The sequence below is a fragment of the Crocodylus siamensis genome, chromosome 10 (assembly GCF_052110815.1).
Source record: "Crocodylus siamensis isolate JL-2025a chromosome 10, ASM5211081v1, whole genome shotgun sequence".
NCBI lineage: Eukaryota > Metazoa > Chordata > Crocodylia > Crocodylidae > Crocodylus > Crocodylus siamensis.
In genome coordinates this window covers 67,850,580-67,864,151 of record NC_143404.1, presented here as the reverse complement: position 1 = coordinate 67,864,151, position 13,572 = coordinate 67,850,580, and the positions used below count along the sequence as shown (strand labels likewise).

Genomic DNA, 13,572 nt, shown 5'->3' with positions numbered 1-13,572 from the left:
GTATTGGAATTGGATTGGTATCGGCCAATATGCCTCCTTAAACATCAGCTATCGGTATCAGCCCCCAAAAATCTCTATCGGTGCACACCTATGATTTTCAAAAGCTAAGATGTTCAGAAAGGCAAAATGAATCTCAACTGATCTTCAAAAAGGACAGAATTCAGGAAAAGAAACAGAGCGGGCTGCTGCCTCCAGGCTCTCGACAGGGAGAGTCAGTTCAATTTTATAAAAATTGGCCCCAGAAAGGCCCCAAAGTTACCAGGTCTGTTTTAACCTGTCAATTGGGTGGTGCATGAATAGCCAGAGTTTTACAATTTCTACCAGTAGCTGCAATGCCAGCTCTCATGCTTCATGCCCTGAAATATCTGGTATTCTTCATGAAGCCCCAGGCCTGCAGAGTCATACAATTATGCAAGAATATCTACCTTTACATGAAAAAAAGTGACAGCAAGCTTCTAAGCCTGCTTGTTTCCAAGCTTCCCTTTGCAGCACAAACCCCTAGAAGCTCAAATATTAGAAAACAAGTTAAAAAGCCAGAACTTTACTGCTTTTTGTTAGAGTCATCTTTTTCTTGCTGCCTGAAAGGCTTCATATTTAAGTGCCTGGAGTTGGCAATGCTGCCATTTTAGTATCTGTCAGCTGAATCACTAAATATCAAACCTAAACTCCAGCCCTGACAGATGCTCCACTCCCACCTAAGTCAATGGTCACCAAAGAAGGTTGCCGCCTCATAGTATTTAGGACCCTTCTAATGAAATTGACCACCATACACTAGAGCTTTTCAGGTACCACTGTAATGATGCTTCTTGTTGGAAGAGAACATCCTTATCAGGAGAGATAGAACAGCACCTGCGCGCTCCTGAATCATTTTATAACCTTACCGGTTTCAATTTCTTCTGGTCTCCACCTTTCTTTTCATTCTTTTTAAAGGTTTCGTACATGGTAGGATCAATACACCATAAACATTCTGTCCATTTACCATAGATCACAGAGAGCTTCTTTTTGCTGTTTAGAGAAGAAAGAAAACTTATTTTTCTGCAGTTTCTATGAGACTTTCTAAATGAAATTTAAATTCACATAACCTAATCTAGGTTTTTTGGGGGGCCTTCTCTCTCATGATTTCTGGTGCAGAATTCTAGGAAAACGTTTATCATAATATAAATGCAAAAGATTAATATTTCAGTTTAGTCAAACATTTCTGATATTCAGCCCTACAGCTTGGAAGGTACCCTCATTAGTCAGCCGTCAGTCCCACCCTCCACTTCGCAATTTAACTGAACGCAGAAATAAAGCCGGCAGTTACAAATGCAAAGATCAAGATCTCCATGACAGGTTTTGTCTGGGGAATTGTTAGTACATATTAAGAATTCCACTATCCAATTTAAAAAAATTACCAAGAAACATTAAGGAAAACAAACTATCAACAGATGTATTATTCCCTGTATACCCTTCCTTTAAATCTAGAGTTCTGTCTATATCCAACAGTACAAATGACTATAAGTATTTTCCAACACTGAAGAAAATGCTCCTCTTAAAACAAAGTAGTATAATACAGAATATAGAAATACATGAAAATGGGAAGTCTGTCCCTATATAAAAAACCCTAAGTAGCCATGCAACAATTAATACTTCTCTTAGTACTATAGGCCCAGATGCTGCAAGCAGGAGAGACTTTTCACTTACTTTTTGTCCTGAACATATCCCTCTACTCTGTGAAGCTCCTTTCCAAACAGTCCACATGGTTTAAAATGAAGGATACATTTATCTCCAGTACTGCAGAGGAAATGAGTTTGCAATTTAGAAAGGCTGCATCTAAAATGTGTTTATTAATATATTTACTTGACTAAAACAGGTACCAAGTTATTTCATGAAAACACTTCAAAATTAGGTAGTAAAAAGTGCCTGGTTACTAAAAGTCTTTGCAGATCATCCTTCATTCAGACAGAGCCTGGTGACACAGAGCCTGTTTGTTAATGCCATCAGATGATTTCAGTGACAAATTTCTGCATTTCTTGTATATCTAAAATTCTCTGACAAAAGTCACTAAGAACTCTTATTTCCTACCAACTACCAATAAAACTTTAGTTAAATCAATGAGGTTGATACAGGTTAAACAAACATCAGTTTTAAATAGTGATTTTTAACCTATTACAATGAAGTTGACAGAGGCAGCAAATGTAGCCTACAGTTAAAAACTATGTGTAATCAAATGCTCTTTCCCAGCTACACTGGACAAGATTCTTGGATCAGACTCGCTTGTAGACCCACGCTATACTGCATTAAGAAGGTTTCTTGTATTCAGATATTACTCTATATATGTAACCTCTCCCAGGTGAAGTTTTGAACGGCAGTTTTAATATCAGGAGCACACATAATGCATGGCTTAGTTGACTGCAACTAAGTACATTTAGAATGTGAAAAAGATACCAGATCAACAGTCCTTGTGACTTTTGTCTACAGACATAGGCTGAAGTGGTACAAATTTTAACAACTACTTAACTGACCTTACTAACTACAGGCCAGACTGCATGGAAGAGCAGCAAGGTATTTCAGTCCATAACGTTCTATGCCCAAGACAGCAAACAACCAAGCCAAGCACTGTCACCATAATGCTATGGTGACCTATGACATGTGGATAACTGATATTTTCACAAAATTGACTGCAAAGATGTTAAATGGTAATTTCAACTCATTATCAACTGATCTGCTGAAGTTGAAAAGGTGACATGGTGCTGAAAGGTTCTGTTCCCTTGAAGCCACCCCTCCTCTCACAGAACCATTTATACCATTAGTACTATTTGAAGTTTGTTTTAAGAGAAACAAGAAAAATAAATTTAAAAGGAGTTCAAAGAATAAATAATTTTATTGTGTTTGGCAGAAAAACAGCAAGTAAAAATCTTGAACTTGGAGGCCAGAGAGATCACAATGCTTCCTGTCTAAAGCATCTGCAAATGCCACTTACCAGTCTCCCTACAGGCCAAAGTTCATAACTACCTAACTGGCAATTACCTGTGATTTACGATTTCTACTGTTCCATACTGCTCTATCCACAATTTACCAATAATTACATTATGTACACAGCAGGTTGGATTTGTCCACGTGTATGCTTCATTACATCTGTGGAAGAAATCAGAAAAAAAGCAGAATAGAAATCAGATGCAGAGAAAATAAAATCATTCCTTCAACTAAAGACATCACTTGAAGCTGCTTTAAGTTCTAAATACCCTAACTCTACTAATGGGGTAGAATATTTACTACTCCTGTTAACAATAGTCATTTAAGCATTATTTGTTTTAAAAGTATACAGATTTGCTTTTTTATATAAATCAACACAATGTGTTCTCTCTGAAGTTCAGTGCAAGTTAATATGCAATAAAAAGAAAAAGAGGAAATTGCTTTCCTATGACATTCAGATGCCTGCCCTTCAGTCACTTGAGTTCAGAGGCACTGCCCAAGTAGCACTGAGGGAATTCACTATTTTAATTGTACTTTTAAAAGGGTGTTGTGTGTCAGAAGCGGTTTCTGACCCTCCTGCCAGCCCCAAAGATGGATGGCTTCTGTTCAAATCACCAGAGAAGCACTGAAAAGCTTCTCCCCATAGAGCTTTCACCATGCCTCAGCCATAACCTGGAGCAAATATCCCTTGGGACAAGAAGTAGTACTGTCTTCATGACTATTTAATATAAACCCCTCTGCTCAGGTTCCAACAAGGATGCTAGTTACTGCCAGCTTTGCTACAGATCGGGGATGTACCTTCTCCACCTGGTAGAGAAGACAGTGGCAGTTTTGCAGGTAGTCACCAGTTTGCCTCTTCCTTTCTACACACTAAACACTTAGAAACACAAACTTCCTGCCTTCTGTGCAGTCCTTTTAATACAACCCAACTCATTATCTGGCAAGGAAATTTATCACTGAAAGACCCTGACACTATTCACAGGCTCTTCAAATGTGATATTTACAAACTGATTTACTCCTCATTTCTCCCCAGATTCCTTCACTTAGAGCAGCCAAAGCAGAACTGAGCCTCTCAGCATAGACTGGTATCAGAACATGCTCTGCAGCACTGACTTTACAAAGCTAGGGGCTGCCGACTTGAGGGCCAGAAAGGAATGTTTCTAAAATGGTCAAATGATTAATCTCGCAACAACTGGATTCATATTTTTACAAGATGGTCCAGGTCATACTTCTACCAGGAAGTCATTTTTTAATCGCTCTTATTTTTCAACACTAATGGGGCACTTAGCGTTTGTGCTAAGCAGCCATTAAGACATCTTGGAAAAGTTTGTACGACTTGCATCTTGGTTTTTATTCCAATTAAACATAGAACACAAAACTTTATTTTTTGACATAAGGGTACTAAGAGCAAAAATTAAAAGTGCTCATTTTCTAATCTTCACCTTATCAAGAAAAGGATTGGACAAATACTTGCTGGGCTGTCATTTCCAGTATTGCACAGACAGATCCTTGAAGTTTGATTCCTTTAGTGAGAAATGTCTCCCATTAAATCCTGCAACAGTTGCTCTTTTAGAGAAGGCCAACATAGCACAGGAAAGTAGAATATCTGAAGGTCTCAATTTGTATTTATGTACCCAGATAATACCATTTGTACATCATAAAAAATAGCAAGATGAAGCAGTACCCATATCCATGGCTTACAAATTGAAATGTAAGGTAATATGTGGGTTGGGAAAAGGTAGCTGTTTGTCAGACCTACACATGTTTTGAAAGTCATGAGGAAATACAAGAATAGCAAGTGTGTTTAAATCAGCTACCCTCAAAGTAAACACATTTGTTTACAATGAACTCACAGGATGCGAGAACCACAGCATCAAACACTTCAATCACTCAACAAATATTCACATCAAATTAATAGCAAAAATTAATCCCAATTAAGTTAGTTAGTCAAATATCCCATTAACCATGTATGGTCTAGGGTAATATGCATGATCTTGTGAGGGTTGTTCAAATAAAAAGGGCAAGAGACTAGCTTTATTCAGAAAAATGATATGCTCCCCCTTACCAGCCTTTATTTTGGCTGAATTGTTTTTAATCAATATTAAAAAGCATTACATTTATTGACATTTCAGAATCACCTCTCATTCAGGTCAGATTCAGGGCACTTATGAAATCACCTCAAAGAGCTCAGTTCCAAAATACCTTTTCTTTTGCTGTTACTGCGAGTATGTTTATGAAACCCTTAGGGGAAAAGTTAAAGAGTCTTTTTAATTTTATTACAGTAACCATGGTACAAAACAAAGGTATGAAATTGTTTTGTTCCCAAGAGACGCTTTCAATCTGATCTAGGCCTGAAAGTAACCAGGAAAATGAGGTTTCATTTCAGCCTGGGTATGACTATATGCAGCAGGCAGATTTTATTATTGGGCTTGTATGTCAAACAGCAGATAGTAAATTCCACAAATTCATCACAATTTCTATGATGAACAGTATCTATTCTGGACAAGTTATTTCTAATTTCATGTGTTTGAATGAAAATTCCCATTGAACTTAACATGGCTTTGATGATCCAAATGACAGCATTTTAGTTCCCCTTTTTAAAGTATCTAACAAAACAAGAACATCCAACTCTAAATAGCTTTTTATTTCAAGAAATGCCAACTGTATTAGCAGAAAAAGAATCAAACCAAGTTGTGGCAATCAGTTTCATGCTGTCCTTCCAACATCAAAGCATAGGAATTAACTGTTAAGCAATAGCCTGTGCTTAGTTCCCAAGGATGGCCTGTCTCCACCCACTCCAAGACAAGTTTTGTGATTATTTGAAGCCAAGGATTGTCCAGACGTGTCTTAATTGATCTGCAGAGCAAGAACTACATTTTTTTTCAGCTGGGTTGAGAGATACATATACAACATAGAAGAGAAATGGTTACACTTACTTTAGAAGCTCCAAAGTTATTGTTCCCCGGGGCTCTGCTTCTACACTCTTCCCCCAGAATTTTAGCTTAGGGTAAATTGATCCATGAAAAATAAAGTCCTTATTGAGGCCTTCAGAATAAAATGCACTAACTGGTGGGTGGTGACTGACCTGTTCAGATATCAACCTAAAGCCTAAATCCTCCCTAGGGACAAAAACAAAGGAAATGGTAAGCAGTCAGTGTTAATCATGTATTAAAAAGCTCTAAATACAGAGATGACTACACTTTTAAAATAGATCTAAAGGTTTTTAACCAAATGAGAGCTCTGGACTTCTTGTTTTACTAGGTCACATAGCTCTCCCAGTTAATGAGTCACAGAAAATTTAAGTAGAAAAAACCCCATTGCACATTTCCCAAAGAAAAAACTATACCACAAGTTAGATGCCATCAGTACAGGCATTTATCTCTGATCATCTGACTTGGATAACTCATGGTCAGTCTAAGGCTCCCTGGGCAACAGTAACTCATGTTAGGAAACCAGATGCAAATCTAATACATTGCAAGCAGCAGAAGCTAGAAGAGTTTCAGTCTACTCTCAGATCATGACATCATCAGTAAGGCACTCTCTACATTAATTAAGAGTCTCTGGGGTAAGGACTGGTTCTCGGTTAGAATATAAATACCGTGCACACAAATTCATCCTTGCACAATTCAGAAAGTCTGAGTCTGTGAGTGGAACTTAACAATTGCAGGGATTTTTAGCAACTTGTAGTAAAAGGATTTAGATATACAAACGGCCAGAATCATTTTTTTTAATCTAAATGAATGAATGAGACTTTCCAGCTTGCCAGGAAGTTAACTCGGTTGACTGGACACAAAAATACTGCCTGCCCCGAAATTTAAAGATTCATCATCACCTGGTAAGCTCATAGGTTTCTCCTAGCAAAGGATTAAATGGTTTGCCAGTTCTCTCCCACTGAGAAGCTACAGCAGACACTGCAAAAGCAGCCACAGCCTGTAAAACAAACACGAGAATGCAGTCTTGAGAAAACTCCAGTTTCTTACAACATGTTTTCAGACACTATCGCATTTTTAGCTACCCTCATATTCAGGGACTCTCCAAACTTCACCCTGTAGCCCTGAGGATTCCGCTTTTGTCTAGGCTCCCTCCCAAAATATCTCATGCTGTTACTATGTAGGCAGTGCTTTTCTGGCTATAGACTGGACTCTTTAAGGATTGCTAGTGTTGTCTTAAAATTGGCCAGTGGAGATTGCCATGTACTGCTCAAGAGTAATACACACAGACCCACAGCCAGACTCAGACTGGGAACACTGATCTATATATAGTAAAGCTATACCCATAGCTAAGAGGGACAGTCAGTGGTATCTAGTCGCCAAAAGCAATCATCTCCCCTGGCAGTTTGCTGTTTCAGTCTTCACCCAGCTCTAAGACAGGGCTTTCTCTTTGTCCACCTTTCCCTTTCTCCCCACAGCCACACACACACACGCACGAATCTTGCTTTACCTAGCAACAGTCAGACATAACCTTCAGTGATGCTAGGAAGAGTTCACTTGCTTTGCAAGACATGTTTCAACACCAAGGTGTCTTTTGTTTCATTTCATGCATCTCACTGCCAGGTGAAAGGACCTTTGTAAGCTCAGGCAGATCTATGTTTTGTCATCATGGTCAATTTACTATGCACATCTTGCCCTCTGCATAGTCACACAAGTAAAAATGGAGCCCTGAGTAACTCTCAAGGTGCATAGTAGTTTAGGCCCACCATAAAAGTCATTTAGCCAGATATTTAGTCTACACCTCAGCAGGAGGGACAGGTTTCAGGGAAGGAACATGGAAAATTGATTCTGCCACAGCACTCTTCTTCTACGAATATAAACTTTCCCAGGTAGCAAGGGTGTTTCTGATGTGGTTTGGACCCATAGCCTGGCATTCAGTAAAAATAGTGGGATGGACAGAGAGTTTCATAATGGCAGTGTTAAAGGCTAATGTGGTCCTAGGTATGTTCAGGTCCTGCTTGGCACTCTTCTCCTCTTCCTACCATGCCAGAGACCTTTCTACCCACAGGAAAAATGCATCTATCTGCCTACCACAGCAGTGCTTTCACCTCTCTCAAAAGCATCTGTGTGGTCCTTGCCAGAGATGGGAAGACAGACTGGCTGGGGCACGGGCCTGATTCAGTATGGCAAGTCTTCCCTTTCTTCTGACTACCTTGGAAGAAACCCAGCTACTCCCCCCAGCTGGAGCACCACCTCAACACAGAGGCTGCAAGAAGAACAAGAGAAATCGTTCTGAAAGAAGGGGAGGTAAAAGAAGTAACTTGCCTGCATTCTTTCCAGGGGGATTGTGTGACTGCAAGCTTTATGGATGAGGTATGTGTGTTCCATGTATTCTGTTATTCGCTGGAGGAAGCTCAAGGGCTCATTGAAGACAATGGGCATTGTAATTTTAGACAGCTCCTGGATGAAAAAAAAAGAGAAATGGTTCCCTTTCACACACTATGAGGTGTCACAGTACAGTTTCCAAATCAAGAGGGGACAGTTTGGCAATAATACTTTTCCCCAATGTGGTAGAGAGGACATAGAACAGAAACCTGGCACTAGTCTCTAACTACCACTGCTGCCTGGTGCTAGACACACTGTAACAGCTTAATAAAAAGTGGGGATAAAGGGCTTCGGATGGAGTCTTCTCCAGCCCTGCCTGACCAAGAAAAATGGCTCATAGGACTTGGGGGTCTTATACCTAAGGACCTACCAAATTTGCAACTGAGTTTCATGGAAAATATGAATTTAGGAGGGCTCCACAAAAAAACAACAAACTCGCTTAAAAAACAAAAAACAAATAAAAAACCCAAACTTATCTGCAAGTAAAGAAAAGGACAGGAAGCCCTGCAGTCTTGGAGCATGGGTGTACAGAGGGAGCTTGGGCCCGGTGGGGGGGGCTTTTGTCCCAGGCCAACTGTGGCAGGCAGCCACAAGGCAGCAAGCAGCTGCATCAGGGTCCATGGAACCCCAACACAGCTCGTTGCATGCATGCACCTACCGCCAGCAACAAGCTATGCCAGGGCTCAGCCAACCCCCATGCAGCCACCTGCAGCTTTCCAGCTGGCCCGGGACCACAGTCCAGCTGCTTGTGCAACCTCCCCACTTGGGGAAGGCCTGAAACCATGGCTTAATTATCCCAATTAAGCCTGGGAAGCCATTCATCCACACTTAATTATACATGGATTAATGGCTTACCCGGGCTTAATCAGGGTAATTAAGATGTGGTTTCAGGTCGTTTGGCAACCTCTGGGAAGGGGTGGGACTGCCAGGCCTCCTTGGCCAATCGGGGGTGGGTGTTATGGTTTTTTTCATAACCAGCAGTGTGCTATTTGTGGGGGGGTTTCTTCCGTACTACAGCAGTTCTTCAAGTGGTATCTGGGTGGCTCTTTCAAACACGCGATCTATCTTAGTACAGAAAAAAAAACCCCACAAATTGCACACCGCTGGTTACAACCTATCACCCCTCCCTCGAATCTTTACAGAAAATCCTCAAACAATTGCAACCCATACTAGAAAGAGACCCTACTCTAAAAAAGCTCTTCCCAAAGCCACTCATCCTAGCCTTCAAACAAGCACCAAACCTCGCTAACCTCATCACCAGAAGCAAACTTCCTCAAGCCCAGAACACAACAGAAGGATCCATGCCATGACAAGAAACGCAAAACCTGCCAACACATCTCCACCACCCCCAGAATTACTACACCCCACAACAGAGCCACCAGCATTCCTGGATCTTACAGCTGCACCTCCAGAAATGTAATACATCTCATCCAATGCACCAAATGCCCTGATGGAAAATACGTAGGAGAGACCAAACAACAACTGCGCACCAGAATGAATGCACACCTGAAATCTATCAAAGACAGGAATACCCAATTACCTGTGGGGGCACATTTCTCACAAGAAAACCACTCTCTCTCTCCAACCTCTCAGTCCTGATCCTCAAAAGGAAACTTACAAAACACTTCCCAGAGACAAGCCTATGAACTCCACTTCATCAACCTCCTGGATACTAAAAAGCATGGACTAAATATAGACATTGGATTTATGACACATTATAACCTGCCTAACATCTAACTCCCTACGTATCTCTCCACTTTTCATCCCCCTTCTCTCTCCCTCCCCAGCCTGTCTCTCACCCATTGACTCCTCAATCTACATTTTCACCGATTACCTGTCTGGTATACATACCAGCCCGGCCTCTGGCTTCTTTACTTTTCATTCAGGAAGAGCACATACCAACTGCTGAAACTGCCTTAGCCTCACAAAGGGTTTTTGAACCTGAAAGTTTGCTTAATAATTGTTTTCCAACTATTTAAGTTGGTCTAATAAAAGATACCTGATTCACGCAAAAAACCTTTTCTGCCTATGTCCTTAGACCAACACGGCTACAACCTACACCAATGTATCAACTCACTTTCTGTGACATGAAAGACGAGATAAAGCCCCAAATTATATTTTGCCAAATGTTGTAAAGACAAGAAGAGTTAATTATTCAACACATTTGATTACAGCCTTTAGGACACTAATCTAATACTTGTAAGACAGTAAGAGAAATGCTCCAAAAGCTAGGTCAAACAAGAGAAAACATCTCTTTTTACTAGGCCGTTCAGGTTTATATGAACAGTTCAACAAAACATCATATTGCTGTTCAAAAAGCAGAGGTTTTTGATCCTCAGTTTGCTAAAAGGACATGAAGCTTAAAGAGACAGTTTAAAGAGACTTCTTACATACGTTATCACCATCTTTGTTTATCAGAACAAAGAACTAGAGAGAGTTTATTTGTGCTGCTTGCTTATGACAATTTTACTTTTGTTTTTGTCACCTTAAAAGTTCTTCACCACCAGGCAACACCCCAAAGCATGGGTGCATCTGCTTTCATGTTTTTGTATTTCCAAACTTAACCTTTAGTTCCCAGAAATAAACATTTTGGCAAGGATAGCAGGAAAAAAGGTTCAGTCTCCTTTGACTGCCAGCAATGACTTACCAGGCCAATGCATTTTTTTAATATACTCCACACACTAAAATCACTTCTAGAAAACATAGGGGCGGGCAACGAAGTTCTGTAGGGAGGAAAAAACAAAACAACACAAAAACATAAAGATAGTTATCATACCCAAGCCAAGATTATTTTTTGTTAGACTAAAATCCTATTCATCATCAATTTTGAAAACGACAAAGGTTTCTCAGGCATTTCACACAGACTACTTCAATGCAACCACAGCCTCAACCTATAGGGGAGCTGCTTAGGGGTACGGACTTTCTACTGCCTATTATTCCTGTGCATTTTTGGCCAACACCCATGGGCAAAGGGGCCATCTTCCAGCATCACGACGAACTGTGACAGAGCATCTGGGGGTAGTTGTACAACTAACAGGTTCCCTAGAAAAGATATGGTCTAGTCAGGGAGCATTCTGCTTTGGGCTGGACTAGGTGATTTCATACGATCCCTTCCAGCCCTATTTTCCTATGATCTCAGCCAAAGCAACTACACTGGTTCGCAGGTACACTGTACTCTGTTTAAATGTATTGCCTCAGGATTGAAAAAAGGCTAAAAACTTAGTTGGAATATACACTTGTGTAACCTTCATGTACACAACACTTACTCAGTACACCACACTCAGCATTCTGGGACAAGCAGCTCTGAGACCGACTGACACCCAACGTTTTGAAGGTACTTAGCCAGTGTCAGAACCCCCATTAGGGACCTTGAAAACTATGGCAGCAGAAGCGCTAAAACTGATAGCTCCCATTATTTTCCAGGCTTCTAACAGCAGCCGTTTCAGAGCCACTCCCCTTTCGTCATTCTGCAGTTAACTGGAGTACACTTGTATTAAAAGTAGACGGGAGACAAAAAGACACTTGCACTTAACCAGTTTAAGCACTTAACTGATAAGCAGATAACCAATGTTTATTATTTTATAAACCCACGTCAGCCTCAACAGTCAGTATACCGTTACGCATGTATCCAGAATGCACAAAAGAGGGCTACACTGCCTGGTATAGAAGGCTTGCCAGCACACCTGTGTTCCTTAATTCCATTCTCTTGATGCTGAGCCTCTCCATTAGGTTTCCCAGTCCTACTGCTTTGGTGTGGATCCCGGTCAATCATTTCTGCAACTTTATGATGATTTGCTTCTGAAAAGTCCCCCGAAGAATTGTCAGAATCAAAGCCTGCATAAAATAAATACAAGTGAGGAACACTCCCTAGGGCTCCAGAGAGTCTGCTTACATGTTAAACCTGTTAACGACAAAGCAGAAGTGGGTGCACCATAACAATGGCACGTTTGCAACATGCTGATTCACTTGGAAATATCACTGACTGCAAACTTTTTGGTAGATGACTTAGTTTAAGAACAAACAGCACCAACTATCATATTAAATACCAAGGATAATCAATTTTGCATGCAATAATCACAGAAAAATAGAGTTGGAAGAGACCTCAGGAGGCCATCTAGTTCAACCCTTGTTCAAAGTCGGACCATCCCCAGCTAGATCATCCCTGCCAAGGCTTTGTCTAGGAGGGCCTTAAAAACGTCCAAGGAGAGTCCACAACCTCCCTGGGCAGCCTGTTTCAGAGCTTTACTACCATCCTAGTGAGAAAGTTTTTCTGATATCTAACCTGCATTTCCCTTGCTGCAATTTGATGTTACTGCTCAATGTGCTGGCATTTGCTGAGAATAGTCCAGCTCCATCCTCTTTGCAGCCACCCTGCAGGTAGTTGAAGGCTGCTATTAAATCCCCTCTCAGTCTCGTCTTCCTCAGACTAAATAAGCCCATTTCCCTCAGCCTCTCCTCACATGTGCCCCAGCCCCCCACCATTTTTGCTGCCCTCCACTGGCCTCTCTCCAATTTGTCCACATCCCTTCTGTAGTGGGGGGGCCCAAACTGGACACAGGATGCCAGATGTGGCCTCACCAGTGCCAACTAAAGGGGAAGAATCATTTTCTGCGATCTGCTTGCAACTCTCCTACTAAGGCTGTTAGCCTTCTTCGTAACAAGGGCACACTGTAGGATCATATTCAGCTGAACTGTTCAACAGCTCCTATTTCAATTAGGTACATCTACTCCCTTATTTCAGAGCTGCGCTTTAACTGTAATTACAATTTTTTTTTCTAGTTACATGACTTTGACATAAGATCTTCAAAAATGCAGTTGTCCTATTTACAATTTTGGTTTTACTAAGAGACCATGAGAAAAAAATGAATTGTAGAGTCAGACTCAACCAGCACATATGCAGGTTATTAGAACCAGTTTTAAAAAAAATGAAAACCAAACAACAGTAAAGGAAATAAGCCTCCACTGCATAACGGAAGGGAGTTTAGAGGGGAGGACTGGGAGCAAGAACTTGAATCATCCTCCTATCTCTACCACGGACTGACGCATGACCTTGACAAGTTACTTCACTTTCCTGGCCCTGGTTTATCCACCTGTAAAATAGGCATTCATCCACTTAAGAAGATTGTTTGAATTTATAACTTCAGAGTCCTCCAGTCCAAAAATGATACACAAGTGCAAACTACTGCAATAAGGTCACTGACAAGGCCACATCAGGGTTTCAGTCCAACAATTCATTTAGGATAGACTACCTCTTTGTTTAGAATCGTGGGCCAATTGCTAACGTGTACAACTTTTGCATACG

General features: G+C 40.8%; 1 protein-coding gene across 5 annotated transcripts in view; it reads right to left on the bottom strand.

The window, feature by feature from the left end:
* OSBPL2 (oxysterol binding protein like 2) overlaps positions 1-13,572 on the bottom strand; it is a 55,519-nt gene that overhangs the window by 10,648 nt on the left and 31,299 nt on the right. For all 5 annotated transcript variants that reach the window (XM_090064925.1, XM_090064926.1, XM_090064923.1 and 2 more), the window contains 8 exons: positions 11,954-12,104; positions 10,918-10,993; positions 8,211-8,345; positions 6,788-6,885; positions 5,892-6,074; positions 3,010-3,117; positions 1,684-1,773; positions 882-1,005 (listed from right to left, as the gene is read on the bottom strand). In XM_090064925.1, coding sequence (XP_089921051.1) covers positions 882-1,005; positions 1,684-1,773; positions 3,010-3,117; positions 5,892-6,074; positions 6,788-6,885; positions 8,211-8,345; positions 10,918-10,993; positions 11,954-12,104 — 965 coding nt within the window. The remainder of the gene's footprint in view (positions 1-881; positions 1,006-1,683; positions 1,774-3,009; positions 3,118-5,891; positions 6,075-6,787; positions 6,886-8,210; positions 8,346-10,917; positions 10,994-11,953; positions 12,105-13,572) is intronic.